The following is a 24022-nucleotide window of genomic DNA, read 5'->3' on the forward strand; positions in this document are numbered from 1 at the left end:
GGGCTGTATGACCTGGAATTGATTTGTTTGGCTTTGGGGTGAAAAAACCATCTGACTTTGGGGAGAGGTCTCCCCTCGTGATTCCCAGAATGCTTCACCATCCGCAATGGCATTGAAGATGGTTTCACAAACCTTCATAAAGGGGACATTGTGTTTTGAGGCTATGAAAAAAAAGATCAGAATAAAGGTATCTATTTGATACTATCTGATTTATTTTCCTTGTGTGTTATTTTGAGCGTTTTGTTAAAAGGGGTGATTCTGCTTTTTTTTTCTTGTTCGATTTGAAATTTGCCAAAGAACCTGAGCTATGAATATCTTCAAGACCATTTATCCCTTAGACTGATGCCTGAGTATCTTCATCTTGTTGTGTTTATTTTGCTTTTAGGGAGTGTTCATTCAATAAACCGAGGGGGGAGGAAAGATATTGAGGGGGGCGCCGAAAAATTTTAACCACCAAAAGGGGGGACTCCGAAAAAAAAGGTACTCGGTGGGGCTCTGAATTTTTTAGGAGCCGAACGTTACAGCTTTAATAGTTTAATGATATGATCTAATTTGTAGCGCAAATACAGATTGAATATTAAACCAAATGACCAATTTTTAAAACTTTTGTCTTTATAAACTATAATACAGATACTTCCAGCGTTCAGTACTGTATATAAAAGTTGGATTTACCGATACAGTTTATTATCAGTTAACAGGAACAAATGGAAACAAACTTCTAAACAGTGCTGGAGCATGTGGGGTAGCGATGGGTACCTCGAAATTTCGAAAGTCCCGGCGTTTTTTAGGCAAGTCTCGAAGTCTCGTTTTTTCCAAAAATTTTAGGGGTCCTCGGAACCTCGTTTTTTTAAGCGGGGTCTCGGATTTTTTAAAAACGCGATCTGGTTGAGGTTGTTACCATGCTACGGGTTTCCCCTTCTTTTTCGTAGTGTAGCAAGAATGAATTTTAACTTTACTTCTTTTTTCAACTGATATTTATGACATACTTCGAGCAAGTTATATGAAAACAATCTCGAAAAAAAAGCTCAGGCTCGGTTGTTAAGAGACCGGAAAAGCTTGGGCTCCGATTCCAAGGAATGGCCTCTACAGTATAGGCAGGGGGCACGTGCCCCCCCCGCCCCCCCCCCCCCCCCAATATTAAAAAATATATAAGGAAATGACAAGCTACGACTATGCTTCTAGAAATACAATACATTGCAACACAGCCAAAGAAGATTACTCTTTGATTTTTCAAACAAAAATATTTATATAAAATAATGCTATAATGAACATACACAGATGTAATATTAAATAGAAAAAAAAAACAAGATCAATTCTCTCTCTTTTTAAGGGGGTCGAAATCTTTGTTGCGACAGAATAGCATCCAAAGCCATATTGCTGTAAACGATATGTCAGCATATCTGATTGATCGGGGCAGCTATATCACTTACAGGTGGTTCTCACACTAGGGTAGATTGCACTCTTTTAGTAGTGAAACAATGGAAAAATTACGATGGTTTGATTTTGACTTTTCAGGAAGAAATTTTACATCAACACTGGTGCGATTATTTACAACATCCAGGGTTCGCGGGTTCTCATGAGTTCGGGCGCTTTGCCTGGTTGAGTTGGTCTTTTGCTAGTTGCTGGATCTCTGATACTCGATTCTGTCGGAAAAGCAAAGCAGGAATAGATATCAGATTTTAAAACAATCGTAAGGACAACAGCCTGGACATGATACAGGATTGTGGGCGGGGGTAGGGGTAGGGGTAGGGGGGGGGGGTAGGTGTTCGTTTGACCATTTACTCTTAGGGAGCTAGTTGTAGCTCGCAGTGGTAATTTTCTTTCATTAGAGCAGACCTTCCAGTCGAGTGGGGGGTTCTTCCGAATCCACCCCCCCTGTCAACAGGACTGTGATAGATATCAAAGGCCATATTAAAGTTAGTAAAGCCCAGTAATCTGATTTACAAACACTTTTCCGATCGTTGTTGTTATAGATTCCCAGCTCAAAACCCGTGTAGATAACTCAAAAAAACATTCATTTTGCGTTCCATGATGAGGTTGTCGGTTCTCCTAAGTGACTTACCTTCCCCTTTAGCCTGCATAGCAAGCGTTTCTACATTCTTCGCTCGAAACTCCACAGAAACGCTTGCTACGCAGGCTACTTCCCCTCCCCAAGAAGCATTGACCCAAATTCTCGGTACGGGCCTGAACCCCCTCCCCCTACCCTGGCGCATATAGATAGCACATAACCCACCTGCATAATTGTCTTGTGATCCATGACAAGCATCCCTGCCCGCCCAAGAAAGTCATCGTACTCTTTATGCATATTGGCCATCTCTTGGAGGCGTGACTCCGCCCTAACAATCACATACTTTCAATTGCTTTCATTGGCTGCTTTCTGCAGCAAAACCCCGCAGCATAATAGTGGTCTCACATATAAACGCCAAAGAGCTGAAGGTCCAAGAATTCTCCTGTAGGTTACCACCGATCTAATTTTAACCAAGCCTTTTTATATGAAAACCAAAAAATAGATCTATGTGGTACTCCACATCTAACATTAAATTGTGACATTTTATATTTAACCCATTCATACTTTTGAGCAAAATTGTGAGAAAAACAGACCCCCCCCCCGTTATTTGAAGTCCCACACTACCAGTCAATCTTCCTTGTTTGGGCTTTACGGAGTGAAAAAGGAATTTTCTAGTGAATGGCCTTATACTCTCCGAAGTGGGACATTTTTGCCAGCCAACCTTATTCAAAAATTGTTTTCAGGATTATTCTGAGTTGCTTGGACTTGGAAATGTTTTGTTTCGCTTTGGAGCAAAAAGACATAAAAAACTGTTATGAAAATGGGGGAGAATTTTGCCCGCCTCTCTGTCAATGTGTTTCTAAGATTCCCATGATGCAGTTCAGGTATGTAACATGGCTACTCGCTTGTAATGGACGTGTTGTCGTTAGAAATTGTGGCTGATTGCTGTAAAATGGGACCTAAAGGAGGGCAATAAAGGTATTTATCTTTGATTTCTATCTGTGCATAGGGGGGCTAAGGGATCACGTGACCTTTTGGGAGGAAAATTAAAAATACTCACATAAATGAATACGACCGTTACACGACAAAAAAAATCTTTAGATGAGACAAAACCCTTTCTGAAAAATTATATTCTGGCTTTTTTGCGCTCAAGCGCTCAGTAACTTGCTTTTTGTTGCTGTTATTTTGCCGCTAAAAGACTGAGCGCGCGCTAGTTTGCCACTCAGACAGTCACGTGATCTCTTAGCGCAAGTCGCCTGCGGGTAAGAAGTACAATAATGGATTCGTGCAAAACTCCATACCTTTCTTGCACTTCTCTAAGCTCCTGCTCTTTCTTCTCGGTTCCTGCTTGGACTTGCTGTTTCATGTTGAGCACTTTGTCTTCTTGCGCTTGCAGTTCGCTTGCAAGTCGTGTATATTCTTTATTCATTACCTGAAATATCCACCATGACACAATCTGTTACTTGGACATGGAAGTTATCCAAACAAGACAAATCTGTTACTTATGTACATGCAAAGAAAATAGCATACATCAAAGGAAATAGCTGTTTTACTGAGCGTTTTGGTCGTGTTTCAGCAGTTATGGTTTATCAAGAAAATTCAGGTATGTCATTGATCTCTTCCCGGGATCACACTTTAGTCAAAAGGGAAATAAAAAGATAAAAAAAAAACACTTTAAAAAATCTATCACTTCGTTGTACAAAAGTCTTTGAAAATATATTCAATTTCAAAGGTCGATGTGAGGGGAGGACCGTTTAACTTTAATCTACATGGGGAGGGCAGGGGGAGTATTGTAATATTTGGACTGCAGCAAAGCCCCCTCCCCAAGACGTTAAAACGAAATGTAGAACGTTTCCCCCCATTTTTCTAATCTCTTTGCAAGATTTTCTTTCCTGTGTAAATGGCTCGCAGGAAATACAAAAAAATACTTGCAAATGGTCCGCTCCTTGGCTGATTCGTGCCAAAGCCGTGTTCTGTTTACTCGACATGGAGGTTTCCCTTTACTTACGTCTCTTCTCCATTCCAATTCCTTATCTAGTCCCGCAAGCTTTGCTTCCAGAGCCTCCGCTTCTTCCTTTTTCGACTCGACCATATCCGTTATCTAGAAGAGACAACGACTAACATCGATATAGTTTTTGCAAAGCGATTATAACAACATGGGTCTCTAAAGCCGTCTTTTCATTAGGGAATAAACAAAGAAGGCAGCGGAGACGCAAGATGATTTTTTCTTGGAAAAAACTCAGCACGAAGGAGGCGCAAGCAAGTAAGAAAAGGAACCGTTCAATTCCTCCCTTTTTCCTCTATGCTTGCGCCTCCTTAGCACCGATTTTCACAAGTGAAGTTAGCATCTTTTCGCCGTCTCCTACCCAAGTGAAGATCTCTTTCACATCTTGTCTTTCAATTGTTGAAAACACAAAAACGTAATTGATTGAAAACAATACCAAAGGTGGGTTAAAGCCGCATTGTCACCAGTTTACTTCCGGTCGATTACCTAACAATATCCGATGATTTTTAACGGAAAACGCGAAAAATATTTCAAAATATTGAAAGCAGTGTGTCTATTGGAAGTTTCTTTGAGGATGTGATTAATAATTAAGAGCGGATGGCCTGTTAAATATCTCGGATTCTAATAGATTATTTTGTCTTTTAACGGTTTCCGTCGGACCTCCGGAAGTAAACTGGTGACAATGCGGCTTTAAGCTTTACCGTAAATGATCTAATAAACGACCGATGGTTCGAGGGGGGCGTTATAGGCGTTTATTATAGAGTGGCGTTCTTTACAAAATATAACAATATAACAAACCCAAGTGCAGTGGGGTTTTAATCTCAGTCAGGATCAAGTTAAATTATAGGGTGCGTAGTAAGCGTTTCTTGAGATTGAGCAAGTCTCAACCAGTAGAAGTCAATTCCTATGTCGTTTATTTTTAAGCTGGGAGGGAGGGTAGGGGGCGCTTAATAGAGGGAGGCGTTCTTTAGATAGGGGGCTTTTTTAGATCATTTACGGTGTAAATAGTTATCGAGATCAAATATCAGCTGGTCCTGCGTGCGGGCTCACCTGGTCCAGACTCTCCACTTCGGTGATCTTGTGCGACTGAATTTCCCGCGTTGATTCCGCGATTTTCTGCTTGAGGCTGATAAGCGGGTTCTTAGGTAACAATAAAACAATGCACATTAGTGCTACACCACAGGTAGCCCAAGTATCCGGGTAAGAAAAAGATCATAGATGGCAGGGACGAGTTTTTTCAACGGAAGAAAAGTCCGCGTTGATTCCGCGATTTGCTGCTGGAGGCGGACTAGCGGGTTCTTTAGTAACATCTAAACAATGTAAGAAACAAATTATTTTTGCACTACAGGTGGCCGGAGTATCCGGGTAACGATATGGTCATTAGCAATCATTGATGACACTCGTGTAACACCACAGGTTACCCGGGTATTCGGGTAAACAAGGTCATAGACTGGTATGAGTTGTTTTTTTTTTTAATCAGAGGTGCAACCGTCACATTAAACACCAAAAATGTTTTACGTTTATCAATTTCCATACAATTCTTGGTGTTGCTTGTATTTGTGTGGCTTATTTAAGATGATAAGAAGGAGCGGGGAATATTTGTCAGTCTTTAATAGAGAGTGTTAGTACTAGCGAGAGTCAGTTATAACGAGAATCCGTAGTATCAATTTCCAGTAATTTCTTTGTCGGGGATGGTATTTATGTTAGTAATACCAAGTCGAGGGTTTATTGGTAATGAAAAAAGGAATGTTTGGTATTTGTATAGCGCACTTTAACATACGAAATAATCACATGCGCTTCACATGTGACTGACTTTACTCGTCATTTTACAATCACTAGTGTTGGTTAGTGTGTAAGCATTGTCACTGAAGATGGTACCACGGGCCAGCGTCCCCAGCGGTTCTTTTACGTCCACCAATACAGGTTAATGATTTGCGGTTAGAGACGGGACCTCCGGCTTAACGTCCTTATCCGAGTAGACGAGGGATGCACAGTCCCCAATGTAGAGAGCCAGGTTTATTATACCTCTGAAAAAATCACAAGTTGGCCTGACCTGGGTTTGAACCCTGGTCCTCTTGCTTGAGAAGCTAAGTCCGTACCACTGAGCTCCGCGCCACTCTCCAAATGCTGACTCAAGCTTACCTTGATTTTTGCCTTGAAGTGTTTACCAAAGTCTGGCTGCATATCCATTGGGTTAAAGCGCATTTCTAGGTCCAGACCCAGTGCATTTGGGGCGGACGCCGGGATCAGCTTTAGCTTCCTTGCTGTCACGTTATACTCGCTAACAAGCTTATGAGTCTGGAAGAGAACATTGAAAAAAACAATTCCCACCTTTGCAAGGCGTACAAGTTTTTTATGGCAGTGAAGCACGGGCTTCACCAGATATTTGGCAATCTATAAAATACAAATTTGGGTTAAAACGGCAGAGGAATGTCGCTACTCTAAAACCCAGATCATAAGGTGTGGGTAAAGATTATCCCTATATTATATCAGACGAGGAGAACACCACCTTCGTTGTGTGGGGGATGGGGTTGGAAGGTACCTGTTTGTTATGTTGAAGTGGGAAGGATGGAGTAACTGTACGTTATGTTGAAAGGGGGAGGGGGGAGTACCTGTACGTTATGTTTAAGGGGGAAGGATGGAGTACCTCTATGTTATGTTGAAGGGGGGAGGGTGGAGTACCTGTACGTTATGTTGAAGGGGAAGGGTGGAGTACATGTATGTTATGTTGAAGGGGGAAGGATGGAGTACCTCTACGTTATGTTTAAGGGGGAAGGATGGAGTAACTGTACGTTATGTTGATGGGGGAGGGTGGAGTAACTGTACGTTATGTTGAAAGGGGGAGGGGGGAGTACCTGAATGTTATGTTGAAGGGGGAAGGATGGAGTAACTGTACGCTATGTTGAAAGGGGGAGGGGGGAGTACCTGAATGTTATGTTGATGGGGGAAGGATGGAGTTCCTGTATGTTATGTTGAAAGGGGGAGGGGGAGTACCTGAATGTTATGTTGAAGGGGGAAGGATGGAGTTCCTGTATGTTATGTTATGTTGAAGGTGGAAGGATGGAGTACCTGTATGTTATGTGGAAAGGGGGAGGGTGGAGTACCTGCATGTTATGTTGAAAGGGGGAGGGGGGAGTACCTGTATGTTATGTTGAAGGGGGGAGGGTGGAGTACCTGTACGTTATGTTTAAAGGGGGAAGGATGGAGTTCCTGTATGTTATGTTGAAAGGGGGAGATTGGAGTACCTGTATGTTATGTGGAAAGGGGGAGGGTGGAGTACCTGTATGTTATGTTGAAGGGGGGAGGGGGGAGTACCTGTACGTTATGTTGAAAGGGGGAGGGTGGAGTACCTGTATGTTATGTTGAAGGGGAAGGATGGAGTACCTGTATGTTATGTTGAAGGGGGAAGGATGGAGTACCTGTATGTTATGTTGAAGGGGGAAGGATGGAGTACCTGTATGTTATGTTGAAAGGGGGAGGGTGGAGTACCTGTATGTTATGTTGAAGGGGGGAGGGTGGAGTACCTGTACGTTATGTTGAAAGGGGAAGGGTGGAGTACCTGTATGTTATGTTGAAGGGGGGAGGGTGGAGTACCTGTATGTTATGATGAAGGGGAAGGGGGGAGTATTTGTACGTTATGTTGAAGGGGAAGGGTGGAGTACCTGTATGTTATGTGGAAAGGGGGAGGGTGGAGTACCTGTACGTTATGTTGAAGGGGGGAGGGTGGAGTACCTGTACGTTATGTTGAAGGGGGGAGGATGGAGTACCTGTATGTTATGTGGAAAGGGGAAGGATGGAGTACCTGTATGTTATGTTGAAAGGGGAAGGGTGGAGTACCTGTATGTTATGATGAAGGGGGAGGGTGGAGTACCTGTACGTTATGTTGAAGGGGAAGGGTGGAGTACCTGTATGTTATGTTGAAGGATGGAGTACCTGTATGTTATGTGGAAAGGGGGAGGATTGAATACCTTTATGTAATGTGGAAGAGTGGAGTCCCTGTATGTTATGTTGATGGGGAGAGTGGAGTACCTGTATGTTATGTTGAAGGGGGAAGGATAGAGTACCTGTATGTTATGTTGAAGGGGGAAGGGTGGAGTACCTGTACGTTATGTTGAAGGGGGAAGGGTGGAGTACCTGTATGTTATGTTGAAGGGGGAAGGATGGAGTACCTGTATGTTATGATGAAGGGGGAAGGATGGAGTACCTGTATGTTATGTTGAAGGGGGGAGGGTGGAGTACCTGTACGTTATGTTGAAGGGGGGAGGGTGGAGTACCTGTACGTTATGTTGAAGGGGGAAGGATGGAGTACCTGTATGTTATGATGAAGGGGAAGGGTGGAGTACCTGTATGTTATGATGAAGGGGGAAGGATGGAGTACCTGTATGTTATGTGGAAAGGGGAAGGATGGAGTACCTGTATGTTATGTTGAAAGGGGAAGGGTGGAGTACCTGTATGTTATGATGAAGGGGGAGGGTGGAGTACCTGTACGTTATGTTGAAGGGGAAGGGTGGAGTACCTGTATGTTATGTTGAAGGGTGGAGTACCTGTATGTTATGTGGAAAGGGGGAGGATTGAATACCTTTATGTAATGTGGAAGAGTGGAGTCCCTGTATGTTATGTTGATGGGGAGAGTGGAGTACCTGTATGTTATGTTGAAGGGGGAGGGTGGAGTACCTGTATGTTATGTTGAAGGGGGAGGGTGGAGTACCTGTACGTTATGTTGAAGGGGAAGCGTGGAGTACCTGTATGTTATGTTGATGGGGGAGGGTGGAGTACCTGTATGTTATGTTGAAGGGGAAGGATGGAGTACCTGTATGTTATGTTGATGGGGGTAGGGTGGAGTACCTGTACGTTATGTTGAAGGGGGGAGGGTGGAGTACCTGTACGTTATGTTGAAGGGGGAAGGGTGGAGTACCTGTATGTTATGTTGAAGGGGGAAGGATGGAGTACCTGTATGTTATGATGAAGGGGGAAGGATGGAGTAGCTGTATGTTATGTTGAAGGGGGGAGGGTGGAGTACCTGTACTTTATGTTGAAGGGGGGAGGGTGAAGTACCTGTACGTTATGTTGAAGGGGGGAGGATGGAGTACCTGTATGTTATGATGAAGGGGGAAGGATGGAGTACCTGTATGTTATGTTGAAGGGGGGAGGGTGGAGTACCTGTACGTTATGTTGAAGGGGGAAGGAAGGAGTACCTGTATGTTATGTTGAAGGGGGGAGGGTGGAGTACCTGTACGTTATGTTGAAGGGGGAAGGGTGGAGTACCTGTATGTTATGTTGAAGGGGGAAGGATGGAGTACCTGTATGTTATGATGAAGGGGGAAGGATGGAGTACCTGTATGTTATGTTGAAGGGGGGAGGGTGGAGTACCTGTACGTTATGTTGAAGGGGGGAGGGTGGAGTACCTGTACGTTATGTTGAAGGGGGAAGGGTGGAGTACCTGTATGTTATGATGAAGGGGAAGGGTGGAGTACCTGTATGTTATGATGAAGGGGGAAGGATGGAGTACCTGTATGTTATGTGGAAAGGGGAAGGATGGAGTACCTGTATGTTATGTTGAAAGGGGAAGGGTGGAGTACCTGTATGTTATGATGAAGGGGAGGGTGGAGTACCTGTACGTTATGTTGAAGGGGACGGGTGGAGTACCTGTATGTTATGTTGAAGGGTGGAGTACCTGTACGTTATGTTGAAGGAGAAGGGTGGAGTACCTGTATGTTATGTTGATGGGGGAGGGTGGAGTACTTGTATGTTATGTTAAAGGGGAAGGATGGAGTACCTGTATGTTATGTTGATGGGGGTAGGGTGGAGTACCTGTACGTTATGTTGAAGGGGGGAGGGTGGAGTACCTGTACGTTATGTTGAAGGGGGAAGGGTGGAGTACCTGTATGTTATGTTGAAGGGGGAAGGATGGAGTACCTGTATGTTATGATGAAGGGGGAAGGATGGAGTACCTGTATGTTATGTTAAAGGGGGGAGGGTGGAGTACCTGTACTTTATGTTGAAGGGGGGAGGGTGGAGTACCTGTACGTTATGTTGAAGGGGGGAGGATGGAGTACCTGTATGTTATGATGAAGGGGGAAGGATGGAGTACCTGTATGTTATGTTGAAGGGGGGAGGGTGGAGTACCTGTACGTTATGTTGAAGGGGGAAGGAAGGAGTACCTGTATGTTATGTTGAAGGGGGGAGGGTGGAGTACATGTACGTTATGTTGAAGGGGGAAGGGTGGAGTACCTGTATGTTATGTTGAAGGGGGAAGGATGGAGTACCTGTATGTTATGATGAAGGGGGAAGGATGGAGTACCTGTATGTTATGTTGAAGGGGGGAGGGTGGAGTACCTGTACGTTATGTTGAAGGGGGAAGGGTGGAGTACCTGTATGTTATGATGAAGGGGAAGGGTGGAGTACCTGTATGTTATGATGAAGGGGGAAGGATGGAGTACCTGTATGTTATGTGGAAAGGGGAAGGATGGAGTACCTGTATGTTATGTTGAAAGGGGAAGGGTGGAGTAACTGTATGTTATGAAGGGGGAGGGTGGAGTACCTGTACGTTATGTTGAAGGGGAAGGGTGGAGTACCTGTACGTTATGTTGAAGGGGAAGGGTGGAGTACCTGTATGTTATGTTGAAGGGTGGAGTACCTGTATGTTATGTGGAAAGGGGGAGGATTGAATACCTTTATGTAATGTGGAAGAGTGGAGTCCCTGTATGTTATGTTGATGGGGGAGAGTGGAGTACCTGTATGTTATGTTGAAGGGGGAGGGTGGAGTCCCTGCATGTTATGTTGATGGGGGAGGGTGGAGTACCTGTACGTTATGTTGAAGGAGAAGGGTGGAGTACCTGTATGTTATGTTGATGGGGGAGGGTGGAGTACCTGTATGTTATGTTAAAGGGGAAGGATGGAGTACCTGTATGTTATGTTGATGGGGGTAGGGTGGAGTTCCTGTAAGTTATGTTGAAGGGGAAGGGTGGAGTTCCTGTATGTTATGTTGAAGGGGGAAGGGTGGAGTACCTGTATGTTAAGTTGAAAGGGAAAGGGTGGAGTCCCTGTATGTTATGTTGAAGGGGGAGGGTGGAGTACCTGTACGTTATGTTGATGGGGGAGGGTGGAGTACCTGTATGTTATGTTGAAGAGGGGAGGGTGGAGTACCTGTATGTTATGTGGAAAGGGGAAGGGTGGAGTACCTGTATGTTATGTTGATGGGGGAGGGTGGAGTACCTGTACGTTATGTTGAAAGGGGAAGGGTGGAGTACCTGTTTGTTATGTTGAAGGGGGAAGGATGGAGTTCCTGTATGTTATGTTGAAAGGGGGAGGGGGGAGTACCTGTATGTTATGTTGATGGGGGAAGGGTGGAGTACCTGTATGTTATGTGGAAAGGGGAAGGGTGGAGTACCTGTATGTTATGTTGATGGGGGAGGGTGGAGTACATGTATGTTATGTGGAAACGGGAAAAATGGAGTACCTGTATGTTATGTTGATGGGGGAGGGTGGAGTACCTGTATGTTAAGTTGAAGGGGGGAGGGGGGAGTACCTGTATGTTATGTTGATGGGGGAAGGTGGAGTACCTGTATGTTATGTTGAAAGGGGGAGGGTGGAGTACCTGTATGTTATGTTGAAGGGTGGAGTACCTGTATGTTATGTTGAAGGGTGGAGTACCTGTATGTTATGTTGAAGGGTGGAGTACCTGTATTTTATGTGGAAAGGGGGAGGGTTGAAAACCTTTATGTAATGTGGAAGAGTGGAGTCCCTGTATGTTATGTTGATGGGGGAGGGTGGAGTACCTGTACGTTATGTTGAAGGGGAAGGGTGGAGTACCTGTATGTTATGTGGAAAGGGGAAGGATGGAGTACCTGTATGTTATGTTGAAAGGGGAAGGGTGGAGTACCTGTATGTTATGATGAAGGGGGAGGGTGGAGTACCTGTACGTTATGTTGAAGGGGAAGGGTGGAGTACCTGTATGTTATGTTGAAGGATGGAGTACCTGTATGTTATGTGGAAAGGGGGAGGATTGAATACCTTTATGTAATGTGGAAGAGTGGAGTCCCTGTATGTTATGTTGATGGGGAGAGTGGAGTACCTGTATGTTATGTTGAAGGGGGAAGGATAGAGTACCTGTATGTTATGTTGAAGGGGGAAGGGTGGAGTACCTGTACGTTATGTTGAAGGGGGAAGGGTGGAGTACCTGTATGTTATGTTGAAGGGGGAAGGATGGAGTACCTGTATGTTATGATGAAGGGGGAAGGATGGAGTACCTGTATGTTATGTTGAAGGGGGGAGGGTGGAGTACCTGTACGTTATGTTGAAGGGGGGAGGGTGGAGTACCTGTACGTTATGTTGAAGGGGGAAGGATGGAGTACCTGTATGTTATGATGAAGGGGAAGGGTGGAGTACCTGTATGTTATGATGAAGGGGGAAGGATGGAGTACCTGTATGTTATGTGGAAAGGGGAAGGATGGAGTACCTGTATGTTATGTTGAAAGGGGAAGGGTGGAGTACCTGTATGTTATGATGAAGGGGGAGGGTGGAGTACCTGTACGTTATGTTGAAGGGGAAGGGTGGAGTACCTGTATGTTATGTTGAAGGGTGGAGTACCTGTATGTTATGTGGAAAGGGGGAGGATTGAATACCTTTATGTAATGTGGAAGAGTGGAGTCCCTGTATGTTATGTTGATGGGGAGAGTGGAGTACCTGTATGTTATGTTGAAGGGGGAGGGTGGAGTACCTGTATGTTATGTTGAAGGGGGAGGGTGGAGTACCTGTACGTTATGTTGAAGGGGAAGCGTGGAGTACCTGTATGTTATGTTGATGGGGGAGGGTGGAGTACCTGTATGTTATGTTGAAGGGGAAGGATGGAGTACCTGTATGTTATGTTGATGGGGGTAGGGTGGAGTACCTGTACGTTATGTTGAAGGGGGGAGGGTGGAGTACCTGTACGTTATGTTGAAGGGGGAAGGGTGGAGTACCTGTATGTTATGTTGAAGGGGGAAGGATGGAGTACCTGTATGTTATGATGAAGGGGGAAGGATGGAGTAGCTGTATGTTATGTTGAAGGGGGGAGGGTGGAGTACCTGTACTTTATGTTGAAGGGGGGAGGGTGAAGTACCTGTACGTTATGTTGAAGGGGGGAGGATGGAGTACCTGTATGTTATGATGAAGGGGGAAGGATGGAGTACCTGTATGTTATGTTGAAGGGGGGAGGGTGGAGTACCTGTACGTTATGTTGAAGGAAGAAGGAAGGAGTACCTGTATGTTATGTTGAAGGGGGGAGGGTGGAGTACCTGTACGTTATGTTGAAGGGGGAAGGGTGGAGTACCTGTATGTTATGTTGAAGGGGGAAGGATGGAGTACCTGTATGTTATGATGAAGGGGGAAGGATGGAGTACCTGTATGTTATGTTGAAGGGGGGAGGGTGGAGTACCTGTACGTTATGTTGAAGGGGGGAGGGTGGAGTACCTGTACGTTATGTTGAAGGGGGAAGGGTGGAGTACCTGTATGTTATGATGAAGGGGAAGGGTGGAGTACCTGTATGTTATGATGAAGGGGGAAGGATGGAGTACCTGTATGTTATGTGGAAAGGGGAAGGATGGAGTACCTGTATGTTATGTTGAAAGGGGAAGGGTGGAGTACCTGTATGTTATGATGAAGGGGAGGGTGGAGTACCTGTACGTTATGTTGAAGGGGACGGGTGGAGTACCTGTATGTTATGTTGAAGGGTGGAGTACCTGTACGTTATGTTGAAGGAGAAGGGTGGAGTACCTGTATGTTATGTTGATGGGGGAGGGTGGAGTACTTGTATGTTATGTTAAAGGGGAAGGATGGAGTACCTGTATGTTATGTTGATGGGGGTAGGGTGGAGTACCTGTACGTTATGTTGAAGGGGGGAGGGTGGAGTACCTGTACGTTATGTTGAAGGGGGAAGGGTGGAGTACCTGTATGTTATGTTGAAGGGGGAAGGATGGAGTACCTGTATGTTATGATGAAGGGGGAAGGATGGAGTACCTGTATGTTATGTTGAAGGGGGGAGGGTGGAGTACCTGTACTTTATGTTGAAGGGGGGAGGGTGGAGTACCTGTACGTTATGTTGAAGGGGGGAGGATGGAGTACCTGTATGTTATGATGAAGGGGGAAGGATGGAGTACCTGTATGTTATGTTGAAGGGGGGAGGGTGGAGTACCTGTACGTTATGTTGAAGGGGGAAGGAAGGAGTACCTGTATGTTATGTTGAAGGGGGGAGGGTGGAGTACATGTACGTTATGTTGAAGGGGGAAGGGTGGAGTACCTGTATGTTATGTTGAAGGGGGAAGGATGGAGTACCTGTATGTTATGATGAAGGGGGAAGGATGGAGTACCTGTATGTTATGTTGAAGGGGGGAGGGTGGAGTACCTGTACGTTATGTTGAAGGGGGAAGGGTGGAGTACCTGTATGTTATGATGAAGGGGAAGGGTGGAGTACCTGTATGTTATGATGAAGGGGGAAGGATGGAGTACCTGTATGTTATGTGGAAAGGGGAAGGATGGAGTACCTGTATGTTATGTTGAAAGGGGAAGGGTGGAGTAACTGTATGTTATGAAGGGGGAGGGTGGAGTACCTGTACGTTATGTTGAAGGGGAAGGGTGGAGTACCTGTACGTTATGTTGAAGGGGAAGGGTGGAGTACCTGTATGTTATGTTGAAGGGTGGAGTACCTGTATGTTATGTGGAAAGGGGGAGGATTGAATACCTTTATGTAATGTGGAAGAGTGGAGTCCCTGTATGTTATGTTGATGGGGGAGAGTGGAGTACCTGTATGTTATGTTGAAGGGGGAGGGTGGAGTCCCTGCATGTTATGTTGATGGGGGAGGGTGGAGTACCTGTACGTTATGTTGAAGGAGAAGGGTGGAGTACCTGTATGTTATGTTGATGGGGGAGGGTGGAGTACCTGTATGTTATGTTAAAGGGGAAGGATGGAGTACCTGTATGTTATGTTGATGGGGGTAGGGTGGAGTTCCTGTAAGTTATGTTGAAGGGGAAGGGTGGAGTTCCTGTATGTTATGTTGAAGGGGGAAGGGTGGAGTACCTGTATGTTAAGTTGAAAGGGAAAGGGTGGAGTCCCTGTATGTTATGTTGAAGGGGGAGGGTGGAGTACCTGTACGTTATGTTGATGGGGGAGGGTGGAGTACCTGTATGTTATGTTGAAGAGGGGAGGGTGGAGTACCTGTATGTTATGTGGAAAGGGGAAGGGTGGAGTACCTGTATGTTATGTTGATGGGGGAGGGTGGAGTACCTGTACGTTATGTTGAAAGGGGAAGGGTGGAGTACCTGTTTGTTATGTTGAAGGGGGAAGGATGGAGTTCCTGTATGTTATGTTGAAAGGGGGAGGGGGGAGTACCTGTATGTTATGTTGATGGGGGAAGGGTGGAGTACCTGTATGTTATGTGGAAAGGGGAAGGGTGGAGTACCTGTATGTTATGTTGATGGGGGAGGGTGGAGTACATGTATGTTATGTGGAAACGGGAAAAATGGAGTACCTGTATGTTATGTTGATGGGGGAGGGTGGAGTACCTGTATGTTAAGTTGAAGGGGGGAGGGGGGAGTACCTGTATGTTATGTTGATGGGGGAAGGTGGAGTACCTGTATGTTATGTTGAAAGGGGGAGGGTGGAGTACCTGTATGTTATGTTGAAGGGTGGAGTACCTGTATGTTATGTTGAAGGGTGGAGTACCTGTATGTTATGTTGAAGGGTGGAGTACCTGTATTTTATGTGGAAAGGGGGAGGGTTGAAAACCTTTATGTAATGTGGAAGAGTGGAGTCCCTGTATGTTATGTTGATGGGGGAGGGTGGAGTACCTGTACGTTATGTTGAAGGGGAAGGGTGGAGTACCTGTATGTTATGTTGAAGGGGGAAGGGTGGAGTACCTGTATGTTATGTTGAAGGGGGAAGGATGGAGTACCTGTATGTTATGATGAAGGGGGAAGGATGGAGTACCTGTATGTTATGTTGAAGGGGGGAGGGTGGAGTACCTGTACGTTATGTTGAAGGGGGGAGGGTGGAGTACCTGTACGTTATGTTGAAGGGGGAAGGGTGGAGTACCTGTATGTTATGATGAAGGGGGAAGGATGGAGTACCTGTATGTTATGTGGAAAGGGGAAGGATGGAGTACCTGTATGTAATGTTGAAAGGGGAAGGGTGGAGTAACTGTATGTTATGATGAAGGGGGAGGGTGGAGTACCTGTACGTTATGTTGAAGGGGAAGGGTGGAGTACCTGTACGTTATGTTGAAGGGGAAGGGTGGAGTACCTGTATGTTATGTTGAAGGGTGGAGTACCTGTATGTTATGTGGAAAGGGGGAGGATTGAATACCTTTATGTAATGTGGAAGAGTGTAGTCCCTAAATGTTATGTTGATGGGGGAGAGTGGAGTACCTGTATGTTATGTTGAAGGGGGAGGGTGGAGTCCCTGCATGTTATGTTGATGGGGGAGGGTGGAGTACCTGTACGTTATGTTGAAGGGGAAGGGTGGAGTACCTGTATGTTATGTTGATGGGGGAGGGTGGAGTACCTGTATGTTATGTTGAAGGGGAAGGATGGAGTACCTGTATGTTATGTTGATGGGGGTAGGGTGGAGTTCCTGTAAGTTATGTTGAAGGGGAAGGGTGGAGTACCTGTATGTTATGTTGAAGGGGGAAGGGTGGAGTACCTGTATGTTAAGTTGAAAGGGAAAGGGTGGAGTCCCTGTATGTTATGTTGAAGGGGGAGGGTGGAGTACCTGTACGTTATGTTGATGGGGGAGGGTGGAGTACCTGTATGTTATGTTGAAGGGGGGAGGGTGGAGTACCTGTATGTTATGTGGAAAGGGGAAGGGTGGAGTACCTGTATGTTATGTTGATGGGGGAGGGTGGAGTACCTGTACGTTATGTTGAAAGGGGAAGGGTGGAGTACCTGTATGTTATGTTGAAGGGGGAAGGATGGAGTTCCTGTATGTTATGTTGAAAGGGGGAGGGGGGAGTACCTGTATGTTATGTTGATGGGGGAAGGGTGGAGTACCTGTATGTTATGTGGAAAGGGTGGAGTACCTGTATGTTATGTTGATGGGGGAGGGTGGAGTACCTGTATGTTATGTGGAAAGGGGAAAAATGGAGTACCTGTATGTTATGTTGATGGGGGAGGGTGGAGTACCTGTATGTTATGTTGAAGGGGGGAGGGGGGAGTACCTGTATGTTATGTTGATGGGGGAAGGTGGAGTACCTGTATGTTATGTTGAAAGGGGGAGGGTGGAGTACCTGTATGTTATGTTGAAGCGTGGAGTACCTGTATGTTATGTTGAAGGGTGGAGTACCTGTATGTTATGTTGAAGGGTGGAGTACCTGTATGTTATGTTGAAGGGTGGAGTACCTGTATTTTATGTGGAAAGGGGGAGGGTTGAAAACCTTTATGTAATGTGGAAGAGTGGAGTCCCTGTATGTTATGTTGATGGGGGAGGGTGGAGTACCTGTACGTTATGTTGAAGGGGAAGGGTGGAGTACCTGTATGTTATGTTGAAGGGGGAAGGGTGGAGTACCTGTATGTTATGTTGAAGGGGGAAGGATGGAGTACCTGTATGTTATGATGAAGGGGGAAGGATGGAGTACCTGTATGTTATGTTGAAGGGGGGAGGGTGGAGTACCTGTACGTTATGTTGAAGGGGGGAGGGTGGAGTACCTGTACGTTATGTTGAAGGGGGAAGGGTGGAGTACCTGTATGTTATGATGAAGGGGGAAGGATGGAGTAACTGTATGTTATGTGGAAAGGGGAAGGATGGAGTACCTGTATGTAATGTTGAAAGGGGAAGGGTGGAGTAACTGTATGTTATGATGAAGGGGGAGGGTGGAGTACCTGTACGTTATGTTGAAGGGGAAGGGTGGAGTACCTGTACGTTATGTTGAAGGGGAAGGGTGGAGTACCTGTATGTTATGTTGAAGGGTGGAGTACCTGTATGTTATGTTGATGGGGGAGAGTGGAGTACCTGTATGTTATGTTGAAGGGGGAGGGTGGAGTCCCTACATGTTATGTTGATGGGGGAGGGTGGAGTACCTGTACGTTATGTTGAAGGGGAAGGGTGGAGTACCTGTATGTTATGTTGATGGGGGAGGGTGGAGTACCTGTATGTTATGTTGAAGGGGAAGGATGGAGTACCTGTATGTTATGTTGATGGGGGCAGGGTGGAGTTCCTGTAAGTTATGTTGAAGGGGAAGGGTGGAGTACCTGTATGTTATGTTGAAGGGGGAAGGGTGGAGTACCTGTATGTTAAGTTGAAAGGGAAAGGGTGGAGTCCCTGTATGTTATGTTGAAGGGGGAGGGTGGAGTACCTGTACGTTATGTTGATGGGGGAGGGTGGAGTACCTGTATGTTATGTTGAAGGGGGAGGGTGGAGTACCTGTATGTTATGTGGAAAGGGGAAGGGTGGAGTACCTGTATGTTATGTTGATGGGGGAGGGTGGAGTACCTGTACGTTATGTTGAAAGGGGAAGGGTGGAGTACCTGTATGTTATGTTGAAGGGGAAAGGATGGAGTTCCTGTATGTTATGTTGAAAGGGGGAGGGGGGAGTACCTGTATGTTATGTTGATGGGGGAAGGGTGGAGTACCTGTATGTTATGTGGAAAGGGGAAGGGTGGAGTACCTGTATGTTATGTTGATGGGGGAGGGTGGAGTACCTGTACGTTATGTTGAAGGGGGAAGGGTGGAGTACCTGTATGTTATGATGAAGGGGAAGGGTGGACTACCTGTACGTTATGTTGAAGGGGGAAGGATGGAGTACCTGTATGTTATGTTGATGGGGAAGGGTGGAGTACCTGTATGTTATGATGAAGGGGAAGGGTGGAGTACCTGTATGTTATGATGAAGGGAAAGGGTGGAGTACCTGTATGTTATGTTGATGGGGGAGGGTGGAGTACCTGTATGTTATGTGGAAAGGGGAAGGATGGAGTACCTGTATGTTATGTTGATGGGGGAGGGTGGAGTACCTGTATGTTATGTTGAAGGGGGGAGGGGGGGTACCTGTATGTTATGTTGATATGGGAGGGTGGAGTACCTGTATGTTATGTTGAAAGGGGGAGGGTGGAGTACCTGTATGTTATGTTGAAGGGGGGAGGGTGGAGTACCTGTATGTTATGTTGAAAGGGGGAGGGTGGAGTACCTGTATGTTATGTTAAAGGGTGGAGTAACTGTATGTAATGTTGAAGGGTGGACTACCTGTACGTTATGTTGAAGGGGGAAGGATGGAGTACCTGTATGTTATGTTGATGGGGAAGGGTGGAGTACCTGTATGTTATGATGAAGGGGAAGGGTGGAGTACCTGTATGTTATGATGAAGGGAAAGGGTGGAGTACCTGTATGTTATGTTGATGGGGGAGGGTGGAGTACCTGTATGTTATGTGGAAAGGGGAAGGATGGAGTACCTGTATGTTATGTTGATGGGGGAGGGTGGAGTACCTGTATGTTATGTTGAAGGGGGGAGGGGGGGTACCTGTATGTTATGTTGATATGGGAGGGTGGAGTACCTGTATGTTATGTTGAAAGGGGGAGGGTGGAGTACCTGTATGTTATGTTGAAGGGGGGAGGGTGGAGTACCTGTATGTTATGTTGAAAGGGGGAGGGTGGAGTACCTGTATGTTATGTTAAAGGGTGGAGTAACTGTATGTAATGTTGAAGGGTGGAGTACCTGTATGTTATGTTGAAGGGTGGAGTACCTGTATGTTATGTTGAAGGGTGGAGTACCTGTATTTTATGTGGAAATGGGGAGGGTTGAAAACCTTTATGTAATGTGGAAGAGTGGAGTCCCTGTATGTTATGTTGATGGGGGAGGGTGGAGTACCTCTACGTTATGTTGAAGGGGAAGGGTGGAGTACCTGTATGTTATGTTGAAGGGGGAAGGGTGGAGTACCTGTATGTTATGTTGAAGGGGGAAGGATGGAGTACCTGTATGTTATGATGAAGGGGGAAGGATGGAGTACCTGTATGTTATGTTGAAGGGGGGAGGGTGGAGTACCTGTACGTTATGTTGAAGGGGGGAGGGTGGAGTACCTGTACGTTATGTTGAAGGGGAAAGGGTGGAGTACCTGTATGTTATGATGAAGGGGGAAGGATGGAGTACCTGTATGTTATGTGGAAAGGGGGAGGATTGAATACCTTTATGTAATGTGGAAGAGTGGAGTCCCTGTATGTTATGTTGATGGGGGAGAGTGGAGTACCTGTATGTTATGTTGAAGGGGGAGGGTGGAGTCCCTGCATGTTATGTTGATGGGGGAGGGTGGAGTACCTGTACGTTATGTTGAAGGGGAAGGGTGGAGTACCTGTATCTTATGTTGATGGGGGAGGGTGGAGTACCTGTATGTTATGTTGAAGGGGAAGGATGGAGTACCTGTATGTTATGTTGATGGGGGCAGGGTGGAGTTCCTGTAAGTTATGTTGAAGGGGAAGGGTGGAGTACCTGTATGTTATGTTGAAGGGGGAAGGGTGGAGTACCTGTATGTTAAGTTGAAAGGGAAAGGGTGGAGTCCCTGTATGTTATGTTGAAGGGGGAGGGTGGAGTACCTGTACGTTATGTTGATGGGGGAGGGTGGAGTACCTGTATGTTATGTTGAAGGGGGGAGGGTGGAGTACCTGTATGTTATGTGGAAAGGGGAAGGGTGGAGTACCTGTATGTTATGTTGATGGGGGAGGGTGGAGTACCTGTACGTTATGTTGAAAGGGGAAGGGTGGAGTACCTGTATGTTATGATGAAGGGGGAAGGATGGAGTTCCTGTATGTTATGTTGAAAGGGGAAGGGTGGAGTACCTGTATGTTATGTGGAAAGGGGAAGGGTGGAGTACCTGTATGTTATGTTGATGGGGGAGGGTGGAGTACCTGTACGTTATGTTGAAGGGGGAAGGGTGGAGTACCTGTATGTTATGATGAAGGGGAAGGGTGGACTACCTGTACGTTATGTTGAAGGGGGAAGGATGGAGTACCTGTATGTTATGTTGATGGGGAAGGGTGGAGTACCTGTATGTTATGATGAAGGGGAAGGGTGGAGTACCTGTATGTTATGATGAAGGGAAAGGGTGGAGTACCTGTATGTTATGTTGATGGGGGAGGGTGGAGTACCTGTATGTTATGTGGAAAGGGGAAGGATGGAGTACCTGTATGTTATGTTGATGGGGGAGGGTGGAGTACCTGTATGTTATGTTGAAGGGGGGAGGGGGGAGTACCTGTATGTTATGTTGATGGGGGAGGGTGGAGTACCTGTATGTTATGTTGAAAGGGGGAGGGTGGAGTACCTGTATGTTATGTTGAAGGGTGGAGTACCTGTATGTTATGTTGAAGGATGGAGTACCTGTATGTTATGTTGAAGGGTGGAGTACCTGTATGTTATGTTGATGGGGGAGGGTGGAGTACCTGTATGTTATGTGGAAAGGGGAAAAATGGAGTACCTGTATGTTATGTTGATGGGGGAGGGTGGAGTACCTGTATGTTATGTTGAAGAGGGGAGTACCTGTATGTTATGTTGATGGGGGAGGGTGGAGTACCTGTATGTTATGTTGAAAGGGGGAGGGTGGAGTACCTGTATGTTATGTTGAAGGGTGGAGTACCTGTATGTTATGTTGAAGGATGGAGTACCTGTATGTTATTTTAAAGGGTGGAGTACCTGTATGTTATGTTGAAGGGTGGAGTACCTGTATTTTATGTGGAAAGGGGGAGGGTTGAAAACCTTTATGTAATGTGGAAGAGTGGAGTCCCTGTATGTTATGTTGATGGGGGAGGGTGGAGTACCTGTACGTTATGTTGAAGGGGAAGGGTGGAGTACCTGTATGTTATGTTGAAGGGGGAAGGGTGGAGTACCTGTATGTTATGTTGAAGGGGGAAGGATGGAGTACCTGTATGTTATGATGAAGGGGGAAGGATGGAGTACCTGTATGTTATGTTGAAGGGGGGAGGGTGGAGTACCTGTACGTTATGTTGAAGGGGGGAGGGGGGAGTACCTGTACGTTATGTTGAAGGGGGAAGGGTGGAGTACCTGTATGTTATGATGAAGGGGGAAGGATGGAGTACCTGTATGTTATGTGGAAAGGGGAAGGATGGAGTACCTGTATGTAATGTTGAAAGGGGAAGGGTGGAGTAACTGTATGTTATGATGAAGGGGGAGGGTGGAGTACCTGTACGTTATGTTGAAGGGGAAGGGTGGAGTACCTGTACGTTATGTTGAAGGGGAAGGGTGGAGTACCTGTATGTTATGTTGAAGGGTGGAGTACCTGTATGTTATGTGGAAAGGGGGAGGATTGAATACCTTTATGTAATGTGGAAGAGTGGAGCCCCTGTATGTTATGTTGATGGGGGAGAGTGGAGTACCTGTATGTTATGTTGAAGGGGGAGGGTGGAGTCCCTGCATGTTATGTTGATGGGGGAGGGTGGAGTACCTGTACGTTATGTTGAAGGGGAAGGGTGGAGTACCTGTATGTTATGTTGATGGGGGAGGGTGGAGTACCTGTATGTTATGTTGAAGGGGAAGGATGGAGTACCTGTATGTTATGTTGATGGGGGCAGGGTGGAGTTCCTGTAAGTTATGTTGAAGGGGAAGGGTGGAGTACCTGTATGTTATGTTGAAGGGGGAAGGGTGGAGTACCTGTATGTTAAGTTGAAAGGGAAAGGGTGGAGTCCCTGTATGTTATGTTGAAGGGGGAGGGTGGAGTACCTGTACGTTATGTTGATGGGGGAGGGTGGAGTACCTGTATGTTATGTTGAAGGGGGGAGGGTGGAGTACCTGTATGTTATGTGGAAAGGGGAAGGGTGGAGTACCTGTATGTTATGTTGATGGGGGAAGGGTGGAGTACCTGTATGTTATGTGGAAAGGGGAAGGGTGGAGTACCTGTATGTTATGTTGATGGGGGAGGGTGGAGTACCTGTACGTTATGTTGAAGGGGGAAGGGTGGAGTACCTGTATGTTATGATGAAGGGGAAGGGTGGACTACCTGTACGTTATGTTGAAGGGGGAAGGATGGAGTACCTGTATGTTATGTTGATGGGGAAGGGTGGAGTACCTGTATGTTATGATGAAGGGGAAGGGTGGAGTACCTGTATGTTATGTTGAAGGGGGGAGGGTGGAGTACCTGTATGTTATGTGGAAAGGGGAAGGATGGAGTACCTGTATGTTATGTTGATGGGGAAGGGTGGAGTACCTGTATGTTATGATGAAGGGGAAGGGTGGAGTACCTGTATGTTATGATGAAGGGAAAGGGTGGAGTACCTGTATGTTATGTTGATGGGGGAGGGTGGAGTACCTGTATGTTATGTGGAAAGGGGAAGGATGGAGTACCTGTATGTTATGTTGATGGGGGAGGGTGGAGTACCTGTATGTTATGTTGAAGGGGGGAGGGGGGAGTACCTGTATGTTATGTTGATGGGGGAGGGTGGAGTACCTGTATGTTATGTTGAAAGGGGGAGGGTGGAGTACCTGTATGTTATGTTGAAGGGTGGAGTACCTGTATGTTATGTTGAAGGATGGAGTACCTGTATGTTATGTTGAAGGGTGGAGTACCTGTATGTTATGTTGATGGGGGAGGGTGGAGTACCTGTATGTTATGTGGAAAGGGGAAAAATGGAGTACCTGTATGTTATGTTGATGGGAGAGGGTGGAGTACCTGTATGTTATGTTGAAGAGGGGAGGGGGGAGTACCTGTATGTTATGTTGATGGGGGAGGGTGGAGTACCTGTATGTTATGTTGAAAGGGGGAGGGTGGAGTACCTGTATGTTATGTTGAAGGGTGGAGTACCTGTATGTTATGTTGAAGGGTGGAGTACCTGTATGTTATTTTAAAGGGTGGAGTACCTGTATGTTATGTTGAAGGGTGGAGTACCTGTATTTTATGTGGAAAGGGGGAGGGTTGAAAACCTTTATGTAATGTGGAAGAGTGGAGTCCCTGTATGTTATGTTGATGGGGGAGGGTGGAGTACCTGTACGTTATGTTGAAGGGGAAGGGTGGAGTACCTGTATGTTATGTTGAAGGGGGAAGGGTGGAGT

At 46.0% G+C, this 24022-nt stretch overlaps 1 protein-coding gene across 1 annotated transcript in view; it reads right to left on the bottom strand.

The window, feature by feature from the left end:
* Window positions 1-1226: 1226 nt before the first annotated feature.
* LOC5510301 (kinetochore protein NDC80 homolog) overlaps window positions 1227-24022 on the bottom strand; it is a 57213-nt gene continuing 34417 nt past the window's right edge. The window contains exons 14-19 of the mRNA XM_032379418.2: window positions 6156-6311; window positions 5064-5153; window positions 4017-4109; window positions 3310-3440; window positions 2234-2336; window positions 1227-1643 (exon numbers count right to left, since the gene is read on the bottom strand). Of these exons, the coding sequence (XP_032235309.2) occupies window positions 1575-1643; window positions 2234-2336; window positions 3310-3440; window positions 4017-4109; window positions 5064-5153; window positions 6156-6311 (642 nt within the window). The 3' untranslated portion in view covers window positions 1227-1574. The remainder of the gene's footprint in view (window positions 1644-2233; window positions 2337-3309; window positions 3441-4016; window positions 4110-5063; window positions 5154-6155; window positions 6312-24022) is intronic.

Source organism: Nematostella vectensis, chromosome 14, assembly GCF_932526225.1.
Source record: "Nematostella vectensis chromosome 14, jaNemVect1.1, whole genome shotgun sequence".
Taxonomy (NCBI): Eukaryota; Metazoa; Cnidaria; class Anthozoa; order Actiniaria; family Edwardsiidae; genus Nematostella; species Nematostella vectensis.